At 39.0% G+C, this 20829-nt stretch overlaps 1 protein-coding gene across 1 annotated transcript in view; it reads left to right on the forward strand.

The window, feature by feature from the left end:
• Cytip (cytohesin 1 interacting protein) overlaps window positions 1-18154 on the forward strand; it is a 27099-nt gene extending 8945 nt beyond the window's left edge. The window contains exons 3-8 of the mRNA XM_055600502.1: window positions 203-257; window positions 2280-2382; window positions 2585-2678; window positions 5443-5512; window positions 12432-12498; window positions 16566-18154. Coding sequence (XP_055456477.1) covers window positions 203-257; window positions 2280-2382; window positions 2585-2678; window positions 5443-5512; window positions 12432-12498; window positions 16566-17032 — 856 coding nt within the window. The 3' untranslated portion in view covers window positions 17033-18154. The remainder of the gene's footprint in view (window positions 1-202; window positions 258-2279; window positions 2383-2584; window positions 2679-5442; window positions 5513-12431; window positions 12499-16565) is intronic.
• Window positions 18155-20829: the final 2675 nt, after the last annotated feature.

Consider the following 20829-nt stretch of genomic DNA (forward strand, 5'->3'; position numbering starts at 1 on the left):
ACACACACACACACACACACACACACACACACACACACACACACACAAATATTCAAACAAATACCCACACACACAACTCTAACTCATATTACAATTACAGAAATGAAAGCTAGTTTTCATTGTAGCAGTTATTGTTAATGCTAAATATATGCCAAATATGGTACTTTGGCATTTATGCAGTCTATTATTTTTTTTCTTACAGAAAGCTTGTTACAGTGGAAAAGCATGATAATGGAGCATTTGGATTTGAAATTCAGGTGGGCAGTTTTTAAACATTATAGATTTCTGGGGGGGGGGAGGGAGAACAGGCACCAATTACATCATGATATCTGCAAAGAACAATGAAGCTAAGGTAGGGTTAGAACGATGATGGGGACTGGATTTGGTTTTATTTTATTTTATTTCAGTGTTTTGAGGCCCACCAGGGAGAAAACACTGAAGTTTATTAGATATTTCCCTTGAGATGCACTTCTGACCTTGTGCTCAGCCACTACAGTCTTCCTTAAGGATAAGTCCAAACAGAGATGCTTCCTGTTTCAGAACTTTAAGTGGGAAAGCTAAGGGCATTTATAAAAATTCGTTTTCATATAATCATATTCTTATATTGTATGCAAATCAGATTCTAAGTACTTAAACTGGGCACGCCCAATGACACCTCTCACCAGCTCTACAAGGTTGCCTAGTGATAGCAACTGAAAACCAGATGACTACCTGCCCATCTGGTTTTCCCTTCCCTCTCTGGTAGGATGCACATCGCTGCTTCCTTCTTCCTCACCACAAGTGTGTGTGTAGAACCAAAGTCAAAATTGTCCTTCCTAGACAACAGGTCACAGAGATATGAAAGCTTAGCAGCTCAATGAGATATGATGGTGTCCCCTCTGAACTATATCACACACGATATCTCAGAAGTCAATGAATTGCAGGCTTGACAGTTTCTTTCTGGGCCAACAAAAAGTACAGGAATGGGAGGTGTGGAGAGCAGTTGGGGTCATGTTACTTGATCAAGCATTCTTTTCTGTGCCTTCATGGCTTCTGGTGTTCCCTTTCTATCTCTAATCGCCACGTTTACAGTTGTGGTTCACAGTGCATTTGCTGGCTATGTAAATCGAAGTGCTTTTCATGCTCTGTGCTCACTTTGATACCTGGGGGGTGGAAGGTGGGTGTCCCTGTTGGTGGGGGTTGCCAGGACAGTGGCTTCTAAAATGTCTCTCAGTTCACATGTTGGCTGCTGCAGCATGTGAAGTAGGTTGGCTTCCATTTGTAGAGGATCTGCTCTGTGGCGTGGTCTGAAGCAGAAAACTCTCTGAAGGTTTCTGAAATAGCTGGAACCTCGGTTACAGGCTCCTCTGCTTTTCAAACAGAGGGTTCTACAGGCGTTACAGTTGAGTGGAAATCCCTCTGCATTTAACAGAACCAAGTGGCCAGCCCTAGAAATGATCTGCATGGGTCTGGTTATGGTCTCAGGTGCAGATTTCTCTGGAAGACAGCAACATTCAGGCGTGGCTTAGGTTTTTAGAAATCAGATCTTTAAAGGACAACAACAACAAAAAACAAAACAAAACAAAACAAAACAAAAACAAAAACAAAAACAAAAAAAACCCAAAACACTGATTTGGATTCTAGATGGAACTTGATCCCACAACGCAAATGTTTTAGAAAGAAAGCATGCTTGTTTGGAGTTATGGAAGTGCTATAGGTAGCAAATGTGTACTTAGCATTTTTCTACATTTTGAGGTTAAAAACTAAAAGCACCAACAATAAAACCCAGCACCTCTGAATTATTTGTGTCAAAATGAGACACCTGAAGAAGCATGTCTCTCTCTCTCTCTTTTTGTTAGTCAAATGACTGAGGAACTGGTGAGAATCCAGGACAGGAGGGATCTGTGTGCTCCAAAGTGAAATTGATTGAGTCACTTAGATCATTTAGGACAAGCACAGGGCAGAACATCATTATCTGCAGAACTCTGATCTAATATAATCACTGTTGGCCCATCTTCCTGCTGGGTATTTTATATCTCAGACTCTCTCTTGAAAGACAGACCAGGATCATTTCCTTTACACTTGGCTGCAATTGTTTCATTCCATTTTTTTTTTTTTTATGAATGGAATTAGCTGTCGATTATCTGGTGGAATTGCAAAATTGGTTTAGTGAACAGCGAGGAAAGCTTTTTCAAATTGTCCATTGCGCTTACCTGTTATGCCACTTAAGGCTGTTGGCATGATTTTATGCTTTGATGGATATTTGTTGACTTTTTTGACATATCTACTGATGTTTATAGACCTACAGGCTCCAGAGTCAGAATGTCTGCTCCTCAGAAGTATGCACTATGATCTGCAAAGTACAGGAGGACAGCCCCGCTCACTGCTCTGGCCTGCAAGCTGGTAATGTAGTTCTGCTCATGCTAAAAGCCATCTAAATAGCAAGAAACTCTTTGATAGTGAAGGTTAGGAAGCAGTTGTTTTGAATTTCTTGAGTGACACTATGGTTTCGACACTTGCTTGTTTGGCTTCATTTCTATGTTAGGAGCTTAGTTTAAGTAACTAATAAAAATCCTCTTTTTTTTCCCCCCTTGGCATCTCCCAGGTGACATCCTTACAAATATCAATGGTGTGTGCACAGAAGGCTTTACACACAAACAAGTGGTTGACCTGATCCGGTCGTCAGGAAATCTGCTAACGTAAATATCCATTTAGTTGCTATGGGGTTTCAAAGATGTTTGGGTGTCTGAGGATGCCTGATGAGTGACTGAGTAGAGTTTTCTGTGGTTTACCAGAATGAAGGCAGCATCTACAGGTTTGGGATGGGTACTGACATCTTTGTGGGCTCCTTTTTTTTTTTTTAATCAAGGCTTCATGAGTTATGAATATATTGTCAATATCTGAAATCAGGGGTGAGGAGTAGACAAAAACTTTGTGGGAAGACATCATTTATTAATGTATTTCTAATATTTTATTCAATAAAACTGGCACACACTTATTAGGACCAAGAGAAATTAGTCCTGTTTCCATAGTTCATGAAATCTTTCAACTATAACGTTTTTCTCTCTCATATGCCTCAAGCTTTTTATTTTTCTGTTACATTCCATAAGAAATAATAAAAATAAGTTTCGTCAACTTTCCTCACCTTTGAATATACATAGTTACATGTATTAATGTTCCACTTATCAGAAGACACTGGTTTTCCCAGCTAGTTGATAGGTTTAATCTTTAAGATTGAGATTAACAATCTTAAGGAGATATAGCTACAAAAGCACCCATTGTTACCGACAAAGTCATAATTGTCTAAGAAAATTAAAAAAAAAAAAAACCTCAAACCATTGGTCTTGTTTTCACTGTGTCCCCAAAAGCCCAATAAGACTTAATAATCAGTTACAACACAATTCTTTATTGCATGAAAATCATATGTACTAAACAAATATCAAGTTTCTATCTGTGTGTTCTAAGGAGGCAAAAACCAAACACTGTTGAACTCTAAAAATTATAGATTTCTAAGGAAAGCCTGACTTTTTTTATTACAATTATTGACAACCACTCTAAGAAAGGTAGACAGGCAACTACACTGATTAAGACGGTGGCAGCTGAGCTTAGATAGTCAAAGTGCTTCACTTCGCTCAAGTACAGTTGGGCCCGAGACTAAACATATGGGAGAAATGGCCATATAAACTCCTGGCAGAAATATGTAGGTAAAGAAAGATGTCTTTCAGCCCTGGAAATGGATTTGGCACATCTCAAGGAAGTGGTGAAACTGGTGGCTGGTGGATTAGGGAGAAAGCATGAGTGGTGAAGTCACAGTTGGCCAAGCATCAGATCAGGAGATGCCTTGCTGTGCCAGGGCATTTAGAATTATTATGAGTTAGGTGGTTTCAACATTACCTAATTTCATTTTTGTTTTTGTTTTTTCTTTTTCCTTCACAGCCTCTTTGTCAGTCCAGGTTTGTTCATTTATGTAGATGAAGTGCCTGGGGCTAAAGAAAGGTTCTTAAGTTCACTGAGTATTGAGCGACAATGGGATCCAGTCTGTTGAGGATGTCAGGGTTGGCTTTTTCCAGTTACGGCTGTTCAGTGTGAACTGCCTGTAGAATCTACCAGATTTTTCACTTAATACTTCAAAGAAAGTACTGGGTGGGTCAGTCGAGGCAGTTTAAAAGATGATTGATGATGGCAGAGCTTAGGCCAACCCCTTTAGTTCTTAGGGGTAAAAGTTAGGATAACTCTTGTCTCAAAGAAACCTAGAACCATATAGACTCCAACAGAAAACGGTATTGGTTAGAGTCAGAAAAATAGGTCTCATGTAGATGACGCAAGAAGACCACAGGTAAAAAAGGGTATAGAGAGAGTTCCTAGAAATCCACAGGTGTGTAAAATGTGAGACAGCGTGAACGAATACTGAATTGTCCATCTTTACAGTTGTGCGAATCTGTTGCTTACATAGATTAGAACAACACTGAAAGTCTCATGTAGCTTCATAGTGAGTCTATTGTCCAAAAGACAGACATTGTCTCAATCAGAAATCAAACAGTGTTTGTCAGACTATCATCTTATTATATTGGGTCTATGTTGGAAGAATAGAGAAAAGATGGTTTCACATTTCATCCTCTTTCCTTGTTATTTTTTTCTCACACTTTCATAAATATAGCCAAATATAGTAAAAAAAATTAGAACAAATACTTTAATGTGTTTAAGATTGTGATTCCAAGCTATCACACTCAAGTGGAGGATTTGTCTTCGAAACAATGGTCAAAACAAACCAATTCCAGAGAGAACAAACCTAGTTTTAGAAAATCTTTGATTTGAGAAGAGAACATTATTAAGCCGATAATCCTAGATTGCCATTTGTAGACTAAAGGTTTTGAGATTAGTTATAGTTGCAGAAAAAATTTCCATGTTTCAAGGAATAGCACATCGAGTCCACTGTTGTGGAAGTCCTGAATACTATCTTCCTTCCTTCCTTCCTTCCTTCCTTCCTTCCTTCCTTCCTTCCTTCCTTCCTTCCTTTCTTTCTTTCTTTCTTTCTTTCTTTCTCTCTTTCTTTCTTAACCATCTGGCTCATAGTAGATGCCCAATATTCACCAAATGACTGAGATTATTCAGATTCAGCGAGAACAGAATCTGGTGGAGAACAACCATCATTAGCATGGAGAGCCTTTCAGAAAATTAGCTATGGTTTGTAAATTAACCACGATCTTTTGCTCCACTCTTTGATGGGCAGTTTTTAATCTCCTTTTCTTTCCTCTACTCTGGCTGGGAAATTTGGCTTAGGTCCAGATACCCAAGTATCCACACTCCATAGTCAAAAGCCTAAGAAAGGGTGACATTTATGTTGTGTTTCTAGTATGCTCTGCTCTCCACATGCAGTGATTCATAAAGATGGCACCTCTTTGAAGATCCCTGTTTGAAGATAGCTCTGTTATTTACTCTCACTTTTCCCTTCCCTTAAAACAGGATAGAGACTCTTAATGGAACAACAATTCACAGAAGAGCAGAACTTGAAGCAAAACTGCAGGCTTTAAAGGTAATTTGATTTAACTCAGCACGACATCTTTCATCCTTGAATGTGTGAGTAGTAGAATAATGATCTACCTGAGGAACTGAGATAGCCCTTGAAGGGAAAATGTCAGGATGCATCTAAACTACTGACTTGTCAAGGGCCACACAATTACCTTTGCGGGACTATCTAAGACTGTCAATATGTGTAAATCACCCTCTTCTGTCCTCATTCAGAGTCTATGAGGCTCAGAAAGCCAGCGGGAAGGCATATTACCTGAAGAACTATTCAGTGATGCACCTGTGATCGCTCTTGATTTACATTTTGTTTAAGGAGGAAAAGGAGTAAGAGTTAGTGTTGAGTGCTGCAGAATGCTGGTGCGCCCGCCACCTGCCTTTGCTTTTCCAGTGTCCTCCTTTGTCTCCCTTCCTTCTTTCTGCAACCAAACTATCTACCACTAACCCTGTGGCCGTCCTTGAATCTGCTTCTACTGGCAAACATACTATTACCTTGAAAAGAAAGAAAAAATGTCACAAGTGACAGTGCCTAATGCAAGATTCTCAGCACAAATTCCCTGGCATGGCTTGTCAAAGGTTTTCAAAATTTCAGTTCTCCAGCTTGGTAAGTCTACCAGGCTGTGAATTCCAGACACTCACTGAGTGAGTAAAAGGTGCTCCTCCCAGGTCTCAGCTGAACATCTCATCCCAGTACTCCTCCTGCAGGACATGGAGCCACCTCTGTCCTACTCAGAGATGGTCTGGCTACAGGCAAGCTTACTTGTACTTTGTAAGAGCCTGAATTCAGTAGGTCTTCTCATGAAGTACACTTATTAATAAATGGTTTCAAGGGGACAGTTCACTGTATTCATGTTTTATCTGGAATCTTTCTCTTCCACTATGTTCATTCACTAGCAAGCCTTTTTAATACTGGCTTTGACATTCGTGCCTTGGTGCCATTCCTGTTATTTTTAAAAACCATTAAAAAAATCATTGAAGAATACCCTTTGCTCACATTTTGATAGGAATTAAAGTTTGTTCATAAAGTAAGTGAGATAAATTGAAATCTTTGAATATAAGTTTTCTATTTTTATTCAGTATTTCGTAGACTGTACAATAGCTTCCTTCAAACATTTTCAAATGCATTCTCTAGCTTTAAAAAGCTAACCCTTTTTATTTTGTCTTGTTTTTTTTTAAGTTCAGTTATTCAGTTAATTTACTTTTCTTCTCTTATAGCATTGGCTAGGATCTTTAGTATATTGTAAATTGTTGTATTATTGTTGACTTAAAACCTGTTTCTAAAATTTGTATTGCATTCTTATGGGAAGTAATAAATGCTTTATACTATATTTGGATTTATTAAAACTTCCAAAGTTAATTTATTTTTGTAAACAGTAAATAATATTGATGAACATCTTTTTTTTTTAATGTTGAGTTCTCAGTCTTTTGCTTAAAAAAAAGGAAATATGAAAAACAGACTACTGGTTTTATGTTTTATTACATGGAATAATTACATTTATGACTCACACAAAAAAGTACTTACTTGAAAAAAATATTATTTTATGCTTTTCAGCAACTGCTACTCTTTGAACAGAATTTTAATAAAATGTCGGTAATATTACCATACATACTTAACCAGTTTAAAATAACAATGTACAAGTCTTTCAATATCTCTATTCTCTTCTAGAGTATAAGTAGGCATTTATACTTTGTGTGTGTGTGTGTGTGTGTATATATATATATTATACATATATACCTTATACAAAGTATATATATTATATATACTTTGAATGTTTACTCAAGAGTTCATCTTCCTGGTTCTTATTTACTGTAGAGCATTCCATCAATTAAAGTATACATAATGTGAGATTTTATTATTAATAGTGTGAAATTAAAACATATCCTGATGTCTTCTATTGATGTACTTGCATTTCTCCTTCATTTTACTCTTAACTGTGGCTGTTTGTCATTCTGAATATTATTTTATTAAATGGTGATCACTAGGTCTTTCCAGAAAAGTTCTAATATATATTACTACTTTTAAAGAATTGTTTTCTAGGTACTTGAAAGTACTCTAAGTTAATGAGATATGAGTTTTGTTTCCTTAGTTCATTGGAAATCTTTGGTATATTTGTTTATAAAGGAGCTTCTAAGTGTTGTTCAGTTATCAATCATCTACATTAAAGAATTTTCCCTAAATATTTAGTTGTTTTTCTTTTTCATTTTGAAGTCTTTAACTCATCCAGAAATACTCTTGGCATACAATATAAAGTATGGGATAACGTGAAATTATTTTTTCCATATACACAGGCAGTTGTCCCAATATAATTTATTTTGTGTTTTGCTTTTCTCATCAATTGAACTGCTGTGAAACTTATGTTTTAAAATAGTTTTCATGTATTCCACATTTACATTAGGTTCTCTAATATGGTCCACTGGTCAATTTGTTTTTTTATCTGCAACTAAGTTTTTAAATAGTCATACCTAATTGGACAATGTTCTTTGTCTGTTGATCATCTGTCAAATTTTCAATTTCCATGAATAAATGTTAGAGGTTTGATTGACATTTAACTTTGTATAGCTAAGTCAGTGTCAAGAGCATTAAATAATACATGGTATTTCATTTTTTTTTATTGCTAGGTCATCTTAACCATTTTACTGTTTTTCTTGCGTCTTTCAAAAAATCTGATAATTTTACTCATATAGGTCATATAGTTTTTTTGTCTTGTATGTTAAAATTGTATTATAGTTTTTTATAAAAATAAGTTTTATGTTAGTGTATAGATACATATAAATTACTTTTCTGCTGTTGTTATTAGTCAAGCACTTTGTTTAACTATATAATCTCCATTAAATTGTTTGTATATTATTTGGTATGCTCCACAAGAATAGTAACTATACAAAATAGATCTGTTCCCTTTCCTTCTCTGCTGTGCTATCCTGGGCTAGGATTTGCTAAAGATGAGGAAACGATCCTGGGCACGATTCTTCCAGCTCTTTCACTTTAAGGATGAATTATTTTTATGAATAGACTTCAGGTTCAAGAGGCTTCCACCCAAACCACATTTTTACTAGTTGTTACGATGTTTAAATATTAAAAATTCCAGTAAATACCATTTTGTGCATCTGATAAGAAAGTCTTTTCAAAGATTCATTAGAAGTATCAATCAATATGGTGAATGATGCTGAAATGTTTTTCTAATGTAAAAATTTCCTTTAAATTTGAAGATAAACCCAGCATGGTTACCTTGAGACTTAACAATCATTTTATATACTGTTAGGCTACTTTGCCATTGTTGGTAAATTTTTAAAACATCCCTGATTGACCTACATTTCTATTTCTCAGGCTCCTTTTTAGGTTCAGTGATAAATTTACTAAGTTTGTGATATGGACTGCGTTGTTCCTCTTCTCTGGTAGAATTTTTGTAATATCATCTGAATCATCAGGACTTGGAGTTCTTTCTGGATGGAGTACTTACAAATCATGGTTTTGGTTTCTTTATTATTTAGTAAATCTACTCAGATCTCTTTCTGGAACAGCTTTAGTGAGTTCTGTGATGGCCGGTAGAGTTTTCTAATTTTCAAATGTATAGAAGGGCTTGATAAAACTCTCATTCTTAACATTTAAACTTCTGCTTTAGCTGTGATCCTCATCCTCATTTTTACTTATTCTGTTCTTTTTTCCTTCTTGGTAATTTTCTCTAGGGAACATTCTAATTACATTATCTCCCTCCGTGTGTGTGTGTGTGTGTGTGCGTGCGCGCGCGCCTCTCCTTCTCACTCCTGGCTACTTTTCACTACAACTTAATTAGGTCCAGACTCATACCTCAATTCATGCTGTTTAAAATTGGCACTGATCTTCTTATCTACAGACATGTGAGTCTAGCTCTGGAAAACCACCTCACTGGATGCATTGTCTTTACTACTGCCTACATTATCTTGTGGAATTGTGTTAGAAATGTGTTTGGGCCTTTTGATTTGCCTTCCTTAATAATGAATGACTTTAATGGAATCCTCGTTTTCTGAATTCCATATAAAATGTGTTCTTTCCAATGAGCTTTTAAATGTGATGCATACTTTATAAGAAGTTCACACACACACACACACACACACACACACACACACAGACACATACGTTTTTATTTCTTTCAACATTTTTGTGCCTACAAACACTGATTTCATGTTTCTATCGGAATTTATAGCATTTTGCTGTCTCTTTTGGATCTTTCCAATTTCTATGTTGTGTGGAGAGATCCATGCCTTGAGTAGCATTTCTCTGCCTTCCCTGCCATTGAGCATCTGAAGATGCTGGGGGCGGGGGTGACAGCTACTTCTTCATCTCCATGCCTAGTTCTCTCCGCACAAGGCTTCAAAGCTCCCCTTCCAGGTCCAGGTCTAGCAGCTTGGCTGCCTCTCTCAGAGAGTAAATGTACGGCGTGGCCCACATCACGAGGTATGCTGGTGTGCCATGTCCCTGTCTCCTAAGGTGCCTCTAGATGAGAGGAGATTTTGTCAGCATCCTTTTCTTAGTAATATCCAGCCAGGGTTCATTTCTCAAGATGGAAATTTGGCTGACTTCCTCATGTTAAACAGACACATTGAAATACCTCAGGATTTAAACTCCTGACTACCACTCGGTGCTCCTGCTTGACAGCTCCTGAAGTTCATTTCTGTTTACCATCTCATATTTGCATCTAACAACCAATGTTGAAGTTATGAGATGTGAGTTAATCCCTCAAGGCAGAAATGAGTGGGTCTGACCTATAACTGAAGTTAGGCTAGCTTCCCCTCTGCGTGGTGGCATTTATTTTGAATCCCACATACGTGAGCATGCTATTCACAAAGACTGGGCAGAGCCCTAATCTCTTCTTTGGAGGGAGTTCTCCCTTCTGAGTCACATTTTCAGGGACTTCCTTTATCACAACCTATGCTTCAAGTGCTTAGCACAAACATGGAACTAGAACTAGTTTAAAAATCTAGTTTTAAATCTATCTCTGCTACTTACTTAGGCCTATTATACACCTTGAGAAATATTTTGCTGCAATGAAACTTTAATTTTTCAGCTTATAACAAAATTATGAAAATTAGACGGTATTTTACCTGTAAAAGCACAAGGAAATGATTAGGAGCCAGGAGAAGTGCTCTTTGTCCTATGTAGAAAGAAAGTACTGAGGCTGTATCTGGAACCCACTCACTGTGTGATAGCTTAGGTTGTTTTAGGGAGCTGTTTGTGTGTCTGTGTTCCTTCAACCATATTCAACTATTCCTTCAGCTACCATGTATGGGTCCAGCCACATAATGTGGCATCATAAGGCCAGATCCGCATATGCTTTAACACTCTTCTGATGTGGAAGGTTTAGATGTGACTAACGCATAACTGTGATGGCAGTAACACAGATAGAAGTAACCCAGAGAAGAGTAGAACGCAGTCGCCGATTGAAAACTGTCACTTTGCTACCACTTTTCTTTATGCTGGTGTTTTCCTGGTGTATGTAAGTCATGGTATACTTGGAGGACTAGGGTATACCAACAAATCAGAGATCTCCACACCTTCTGTCACAAACACGAACTATTTGGAAAGTTCTGTCTATATACTTTTGAAAACTAAAATTCCGAAATATAACATTTTTGTTTTTGAGTCTTTAGTTTTGACCAACAACCTGCCTTGTTCCTCTACTGTATCCTCCTGTCTTGTAGGAGATAAATATCTTTAGCAAAGAAAAAATCTGTAGGTATAGATGCTAGCTCTGGCTAGTCCTGTGCTCCCCAGGCCTCTAATTCTGGTCTTCATATAACTACAGACTTACTTATAAGATGACAAAAACAATGACTGATGCAGCCAGCTATCCTATAACCACTATAGAATGGTATCGCAGTTCAGAAACAAACAAACAAACAAACAAACAAACAAACAAACAAAGGAGCTGAGCTAAGTATTTTGCTGCTTTTATTGCTTGACCGAGTATTGTCAGCCATAGAATGGCTTCAGATGCTGCTGTGAGCCAGTTCTGCAGACTGAGGAATGACCTGTACTCCTCGTAGTCATTTAATGATATTCTTGAGAATTTTATTTTCTTCCCCTTCTCCCATTTTCTTTCAAACGTACATTAAAATATCTTTCTAGTTTAATCATTGCTCTTTTCTAACTAGGCCATCTTTCTTAGGGATAAATGTCTTTGGCAAGTCTGAGCTATGCCTGCATGCTGGCCTTGCTATTGGGGCCTAAAATAGCAAAGGCAGGGTAAAGCAGGGGGCAGGAAGTAGGAAGGAGAGTGAGCATGTAACACCTGCCTTTCCAGATGGCTACTTCTCAGTTGGCTTTGACTTCCATTGACTTGGCTAGTCTGTGGGCCGGACCAGGCCAGGCCTTCTGTGCTGGTTGACTGTTCTCATAGTCCATTCATTCTCATTATGGTCACTCTTTTCATTTGCTACCGTAGCCAAGGGAAGAATCAGTTGTGAAGTCGGGGTGTAGGCTGGGAATACAGCTCAGTTAGTAGAGTGCTTGCTTAACATGCGTCATGTCTTAGGATTGCTCCCTGCAACCTCATAAATGCCATGGTGGAGCAGGTACTTGGGAATTGGAAGAAGGAGAATCCAACGTTCAGTATCATCTTCATACATAGTGAGGTAAAGAGTCCAGATTAGCCTGGGCTACATGAGATGACACCTCGTGTTATGTTTACCGTTCATGTGGAAACAGCTAGTAAGTGCTTTCAAACCTAAGCAGTATAGTTCTATATTTTTAAGATAAAACTACCTGAAAGTCATTGTTTTTCTTCTTTTCGAAGAAAAGACTTGTTGGCCCTTGAGAAATCAGTACTCCTAGTACGCTCTGTAGTTCAGCAGATGTATTTAAAGAACGAGCACTGGCAGTGCTGACAGTCTCCACTGCCTTGCCTACTTGGGATTTCCTACAACTCTGAACCTTTCCCCCATCTTTCTCACAGCAAACCTTGAAGAAAAAATGGGTGGAGTTCAGGTCTCTGCACTTACAGGAACAACGCCTGCTTCATGGTAAGCTCAATTTCCTGTCAGGAAACCACATACTCATCACACCCTATCAGTATCTCTGCCTCCAAATATTTTAAGAGTATGACTCTTACAGTAAACATTTGCTTAGCAGCAATGAAGGGTATTGGTCTGTGTTTTGCTGGAATGAACAGTGGACTCAACTCTGTGTTTGGAAGAGGCTGACTCAAGCTACACTCTCTTCTACACACACAGTACATATGTGCACAGGAAAACATTCATGGGTGCAGGAATGCATATACTTGCAAGAGGTGACCAAACATTCCAGAAGATCTGGAGGAAACATTGCCTGCCTTTTGTACCACATCAAGCCATGAATTAGATTCCTGAGAATGATTTTCTCACTGAGGCCACTCAAACTGGAAGAGCTGCGTACCTTATAGGTAGAGTGTCAGCAGTTTTCGAAATTACATTAAGTTACTTATGCCGAGAATCTCAGGACCAAGACAGACATGGAAAATCATTATGTTGGTAAGAGGCATTTGCTATCTATGTGTTTGGTTGCAAGGAGTTGATCTAGTTAGCTGTTACTTCAAGAGTGAACTTTTTTGAGAAGTCGGTTGAACCAGTGTTCTGCTATAGTGCCCTGCCTATTCTTGTTGCTCATCCTGTAACCCAAACTAGATTCCTCATGTCTCAGGCCCCCAAAGCACTGAAGTTTCAGGTATGCACCACCACAGCCAGCAGAAAGGAACTATATGCACAAGTAATTTACTGGAGTCACTAGCTGTGTGGGCTGGAATGTAGGTCATCTCTTCTTTAGACAGTATTCAGTTAACCTCTATTTGACATCTGAAATACTTGCTCAAATGGCGACTACTTTGCAGAAAAAGATTCAATTTAAAAATTATTTAAAATGGAGTCATGAAGCCATACAAACTGTACTTATTCATGAATTTCATGTGATATGTATGAGATATGTTGTGATGATAATATAATGGGCCTTGTATGATGTTTAAGTCAAGATAAACTAACTCCTCAGGCATTTGTTTAGTCATTCATTTATGATTTATTGATTTATTTTGGTAGTAAAAGCTCTTAAGCTACCTTGCTTGTAGGTTTTAGAGGTTTACAGTAGATTCTTGTTAGTTGTAGCCAGGTGTAACACACCAAAGCTCTCACTCCAACTGAATTGTAACTAGTGCCCTTGGATCAAGGTTTCCATTCATCTCTCTCCTTGCTATCGCCCTGCCCAGCCTCAGGTAACCTCCGTTCTACTCTCAACAGTTATCAGACCAACATTTTCAGATCATGCATATAATGAGATAAATTCATATTTGTGTTTTTTGTACTCAGACTCTTTCACCTAACATGTCCGTGTCCGTACATGCTATCACAAAGAATGACATTTTAGTTTTTATTTTTTATGGGTAAATGGTACTTCACTCTGCAAGTACAGTATTTTCTTCCTCCATTCATCGGATGACAGATGTCTGTGTAGATCCCATGTTTTGGCTACTGGGAATAAGGTGAGCGTGCGAGTGCGGGTTTTGTGGATTCACCGATTCCGCTCCCTATAGACATATATGCATTACTGGCAGTAGCGCATTGTGTGGTGGCTTGGTATTTGGTTTTTGTGGGGCATCCATAGTCCATACTGTTTTCCATGGTAGATGAACTGTGTGAGGGTTGTTTTGTTCTCCACACCTTTGCCATTGTGTCTTTTTGGTATAAGTATTCCTAAGAGGATGAGGTGACTATCACTCTGGCCTTATTGTGCTTACTAGTTGAGCACATATGAAAAATGCTATTATTTTTCATATCCTTTCGGCCAATTTCACGACCTCTTTGACATATATCTACTCAAGTCTCCTCTACATTGTATCTTATCGTGCTTTATTTTTCTGCTTTCTGAAGTTCCTTTGTATCCTTAACTATCATATAGGCACTGATTCCCAGTTTAGAGACTTGCTTTTCAATTTTTACTAGGCAAGCTTGAAACTTGGACAGTTCACTTCTCTTTTTAAATTGATTTACTCTGTCTGTGTGTGTCTATGCTCTCACACACAAACTCACACGGCCACACACAGTTTGTGCCACAGTGTGTATGTGTGAAGTTCAGGGGACAATTTGCGAGAGTCATTTCTCTTATTCTACCATATGGGTCCCAGGGATTGACCTCAGGTTATCAGGTTAGCCCTTTCTAACTGAGTCATCTGGCTGGCCCACTTTTCGTTTTTATATACTGAGCTATATCATACCACATTTTGGAAAATCAGAAAGTTTTTTTTTTCTTTTTTTTTTTTAGTGTGGGGGGGTTGTTAGTTTACTTTTTTCAGATCATTAAGTTTTTATTTTATTATGTTTTACAATTTATCCACTTTGTATCCCGATTATAGCCTCCTCCCTCATCTCCTCCCAGTCCCACTTTCCCTCCCCCTTTCTCCCCTAATCCCCTCCCCCAGTGCACTGAAAAGGGGGAGTCCTCTTTCCTTACTATCTGACCCTAGCCTTTCAAGTCTCCTAAGGACTGCCTGGATCCTCTTGAGAGACAGACTTCCTTGCAGCCTTCTTGCTTAACTTCCTGGTTTTCTTAGACAAGGGGTGTTTCAGAAGCCTTTGCTGACCTACCGAGGCTTCCTGAACAGCTCAGGGTACAGCTTATACAAGTACAGGAACAGTCTTGAATAGATCTAATATCAGGAGCTAAACTGTTGCACATTTTTTGAGGGACTAGAGGTGTTCATTCATCTGATTTTTCTAGAACTAGAGGAAGAAGCCAGAACATGAGGGTCTATAAAGCAATTGCTTTTTCATCCAGATTTATCAGCTCACTGTAAGATGAAACCCAGCAGGTTGTAGTGGCACAAAGGAAAGCCTTATGCTTTCCTTATGCAGGCTGGCTGCTTGGACTCATAGATCAAAAGGAGTTAGAGCAGTGTCTCTTTCTGCATTGTCAACCAAACATGCAGGAAAGCAGAGGAAAGAGGTCTAACACAGGATACCTTGTGGAGAGACTCTTCTTGACGCAGACTCAGATTCTCAGTTACGCTTTTTTGAGCACACTCGCTGACCAAGTAGTGAGAAGCTGGGGCGGCAGGGCAGAATGTGACTCATCAGTCAATTTGGGGAACCCATGTGTGGTTTCTGAAGCACCGATGGAAAAACTCGGCCAAGCAGATAGAAATCAGTTTTCTGAGGACAGAGATGCTTTCTATGCACAGCTCCATTCTAGAATATTCAGCTATTCTAGGAGGAAATGTGAAATATTGAGACTGGAACATGTAGTTGATTTCATAAGCCCCTTTCTAAGCACATGTTCTGACTTGTAACTGTTTTCCCAATATACTTTAGATGGCTTTATAATAAAGTTATAAAGTTGTGATTTTTTTTAAGGCAACTAATCAGAAACAGAGAAGAATTGTCTGAGCGTTTATTTTGACTTAAATAAACGTCACATTTTCACAGCAGTTTCCACGGTTACACAATTTAAGAAATTTAGCACTTGGAGGTTCCCATTGTCATAGCGCCAGTTGGGCTGAACTGATTTCATATCAAGTATGCTGAGGTCTGCCACTAAGGTAAATCAGCTTACAAAAACAGAAGCTTATTTGGCTCCGTGTTTGAAGGTTTCAGTCCATAATGAGCTGGCTTGGGTCTTGGATGGCACATCATGGCAGAAACACTCAGTAGAATAAAATTGTTCTGTTAGTAACTGGAGAGTGAGCAGAATAAATGGGCCAGGACACAGAAGTTTTAACCCAAGACCATGTCCCCAGTGACCTAAATTCTCCCTGGAGGTGGCATCTTTTAAAGTTTTTACCGTCTCCCAATAGCATCACCACGTTGAGTCTCGTGGAGGACATTCTATATCCAAGCTATGGGCGTCATGACTTATCTTTTAAAAATGTATTCTAGGTTATAATTTTCAGGATTCTTCCCTTAGGAACTGGCTTACGAATGTCAGTTTGGATAACCTCCCTAACCATATTTACATGCAAGTAAAAACTCAGGCCAAAGTATTTTGTCCTTTCTCTCTTGGGGTCTTTAAAGTCGCGTGGGCTTTCTTGTAGTCGCATCCATCTCACGCTAGACCCTTCTCTGTATTGTAGGAGATGCAGTAAACGCCCCAGATTTGGAAAGTATGGACCTGGATGAGTCGTCCTTGTTTGGAAACCTGCTAGGGCCAGGGCCAGCCCTCCTGGACCGGCACCGATTGTCCAGTGAGAACAGCTGTAAGAGCCGGCTGAGCTCCCTGACGGTGGACAGCGAGGACGGCTACCGGACAAGTGTTTCTGAGGACTCCAGCCGGGGCGCCTTCAGCCGGCAGACCAGCACGGAGGATGAGTGCTTTCTCTCTAAGGACGGGGACGATTTTCTGAGAAACGCTTCTTCCAGGAGAAACCGGAGCATCAGTGTCACCAGCACGGGGTCCTTATCTCCCTTGTGGGAGAGCAATTACTCAAGCATGTTTGGGACTCTGCCCCGGAAAAGCAGACGGGGAAGTGTCCGGAAGCAAATTTTGAAATTCATCCCTGGCCTTCATCGTGCTGTGGAAGAGGAAGAGAGTCGCTTTTGATGGGCGGCAGGGACCTTTCGCCTCGGTCTGTTTCACAATTCTCTCTCCACCCGCCTGGATGAACTCCACCTGGCTTAGTGGGAAAGTCCACACCGACTGCTGATGCTCACATTCCCATTACACAACACCGTTGACCTTTAAGTTCTTATATTGTTATGTTTTGAATCTTACATCAGTTTTTTTAGCTCAAGTTCTAAGCAGATATCAGGGGAAGAAAGCAATAAGTTAGGTAAAATAATCATATGCTCGTTCATTCTAATGCTGGCCACAAAAGCACAAAAATATTTATTTTACTGGCTATGCTCGTAAAAAGCAGAGAACTTAGAGTCAAGTGTGAATATGGAAGGGCAGAACGTAATCACTGGGTTGCCTTTCATAGGTTAATTTGGTAAAGTACAAAATTCCATGCTTGCTTAATGCTCAGTAGCCTCTGGAGAAGCCTTCACAAGAAAGAATTAAAGTTTTTTTATTTGTTTGTTTGTTTTGTTTTGTTTTGTTTTTTCAAACTTTCAAAGGATCATGAACAAAGATGACCATAAACAAAGGGATAGCAAGTGTGAGGCAGGCTTGGGACCATGACCCCAAGCTCCGGTCCCCCCCGCCACTTTTAAACAAAATGAGTGAGAGTCTCATTATTTTTTGCCCATTTCAATTTCTCTTCTGCCTAAACATGGATGCCACACTCAGAAATCTCAGGATCCCATAGATCTGTGGTTTATTTTGCTGCAAACGTCCAAAATACTGAAGATGAGAGTAGGAAAAGGTGTTCTTCTCTCATGTTTATTTTTTTCCTGCTGCTTCTCATAAAAATTCCACATGGGTGTCATCTCAGCTCCCTCACTTTCCTGTTAAAAAGATGCTGTTATTGTATTCTCGCTTTTCAGTCATTCTCTATTTTATTTCAACACCCATTAAAGTCTTTGTTCTGGTAATGGAGCTGTTAGTTACCTATATGCTAAAGTAAACAGTCTGAACCTATATGCTAAAGTAAACAGTCTGAACCATATGATAAAGACTTAAGTTGATTCTAGCTGTGTGTGTTTGTGTGTGTGTGTATCTTCAACAGAATTGCTACATTTAAGTGAATTTCGATTTGGCCTATAGAAAGCAATTTTTGAGAAAATGGTGAGGTAAGAACGTTTGTAGGATATCAAGTATCAAACTAGTAAAATATGTATCTAGGTGGGACCTGCTGTCTACAAACTCCCTAAATTAAGACACCGTCTTGTGTGTGGGTCTCATGTAGCATCCTTCTCAGGCATGCCAACAGTCCTGCCTCGCAAAACATGGAGTGTCAGGCCGGCTAAGAGCACCATACATGTGATACTGGAACAACTGGAGACAGGGTACAAAACATAAAAAAATAAAAAAATAAAAATAAAAGAAAGAAATCAGGGATGCAGTTGCTATGGTCACATGGCTCCTCTGTGCCCTGGCCGAAACTGAAAGCCATGTCTTCTTGTCCAGCCAGTACACTTGGTCTCTTTACACAGCCTAACTCTTTTGCTGGTTTTGAAAAGGCCATGGATATGTCTTCTCTAGAAGGTTTCTATTTTTATTTTCATTTATATTATTTACAGTGGAAATTGGCAAAGACCGGGCTAATTTCTGTTGAGACTGGTCGGTTCTCTAAGTCATAATGCACCACATTAATGGAGGGACAATACCCTCTGTGCATGCCTTTCTGCCCCAACCATGGGAATGGTTATGTCCTGATTGTATGCTGCTCACTCCAGCAGGGTAATCGACCCCCAGCTCTGTCCATGTTTGAATTCAGTTCATTAGCTACTGTCCTCGACCTCCTTCTGTTAGCTGATAGCCTTCTAGTAGTTGATATTGTAGATGTATCGCTGTCTGATAATTTGTCATCACATTTATATGATCAGCTTGCAGTTTTATTGTGGCAGGGGGCTAAGTCAATCCCAGCTACCAAGGTGTAGCTGCAGCCGTCCTTTTGACTTTATTTTTTTAGCTGTTTGCTCATGGGGTGGTCTTCTTTCTCAGCTAGATGGAAGCATCGTGTTAGACGATCTCTTTACTCACAGTTTAGTCGGTCACAGATGAATCAGAAGCAAGACTGTATGAAAGGGTAACTGCCTTGTGTATGTTCCCTCAGTGCTAAAATTGCAAGGGATTGACCTGGCTAGGGCAATGGGAAAAAAGCAATAAAAGACACAAGTACAGAAAAGCTGGATGTAGTGAGCCCTATCCTCTGATGACCATGTGCCAGCATCCAGGAAACTCAGCATTCCACAGCTGAGCAAGGAGGCGGGTTTACAATGTACAGTGGAACAAGGGTGCAGTTTGAGAAGAGGTCTCTACAGGGGAGCAGTTTAACACTGAAGTCATCCCTGAGGAGAAAGCTGTAATGATACTTTCACACACTGTCAACATCTGTGTTCAGACCAAGAGAAGGCCTTGCCATTGCTGTGGGGTCTTTTGACATGGCAGTACTCATGTCAACAGCATACATTCGTTCTAAACTTTATCCACTCCCCAGAACATTGGCTATTCGGCCTGCCAATACTGACATTACTACCTAGAGTGTGTCTGTTTTTGCACCTAGTCAACATGTATCTCATATTCAGCTTCCAGCTCTCTTCTTCATCTTCATTGGCGCTTTCGGCCTAATGGTTTCAACCCCAACCGTCATTTTGACCCCAGTATCTGTTTTGACCTTTTCCTTTGTGAACAACAAAGAATCTTCACCATGAGCTCGATTCCCTTACTACCTGCAGAAATAGCTCCCACCTCACCTCTATACAGTTCTCACTGTAATACTTTTAATTCACCTGCCAGGAAATATTACAACATAAATTGTAGACACAGCATAGAAAAAAATCATGTTGTCTCTGACAAGTAGGAAATCAAACATTTAAGGTGATCCTTTTCTTAGCTTTCATTAGCAAGATTTTAAATATAGGTACAATAGTACCTAAATGCTACAATACATTTTTTTTTACAATACATCAATTAATTTCAATACATTAATGTTTTCTTAAGAGCTAGTAAACCAATTGCCATTCATCTAGCACATCCTTTTTTTTCTCATCTTCAGCTTTACAGGAACACAGCATCTTAATCTTACTCATGAAGTACAGGGAAGATGCGTGCATTTATTTGGGTCAGGGTGACATTAAAGTTTCTTGAATGTGAAAACCCGTTTCAGAGCTATGTTAAATCATCTGGAAAAGCAGAGCATACATAGGTCACCAGTTCTTTTGTGGCTTTAATGCAGAAGTGCAAACTTCTGTCAGTAAATGTCAGATGCAAAGTGGGGACAGGGAAGGGACAGAGCAAGTATCAAGTTCATCTGTACTGGGAAGAATTAGCATCGAAAGGTAGACATGTATTCTTGGGTTTGTGGGAGAGGAAGCGAAGCTGCTTAACCAAGGCACAGGAAAGAAGACTTGCTGTATGCTTGGTGTTCAAAAGCATTTTAATGGAAATGTGGGTGAATTTCACATTACATTTTAGTCTGCATCTGGCCTGAGTGGGACATTAGGGAGATGCTTCTGTGACTCACTTGGATATAATTTATAAGGAAAATAATTTAGAAGCAGTTTTACATTTTTTTTTTTAGTTTCAAAGTTGTCAAGTATGTAATTTTGGTGTATTAGAATAATTGACAATTTGTCATGAAAATGCTGTTTTCTAAAATGATGTCTGATAAACTAATTCCGAGTTTTGCATACTCTGAACTGCATGTAGTTAAAAGAATGTGGCATCAAACAAATAGGAAATGTATTTTTTCCTTTTTTAAAAAAGATTTTTCTTAATTTATATGTCTGAGTGTT

The sequence above is a fragment of the Psammomys obesus genome, unplaced genomic scaffold (assembly GCF_907164565.1).
Source record: "Psammomys obesus unplaced genomic scaffold, mPsaObe1.curated_primary_1811, whole genome shotgun sequence".
NCBI lineage: Eukaryota > Metazoa > Chordata > Mammalia > Rodentia > Muridae > Psammomys > Psammomys obesus.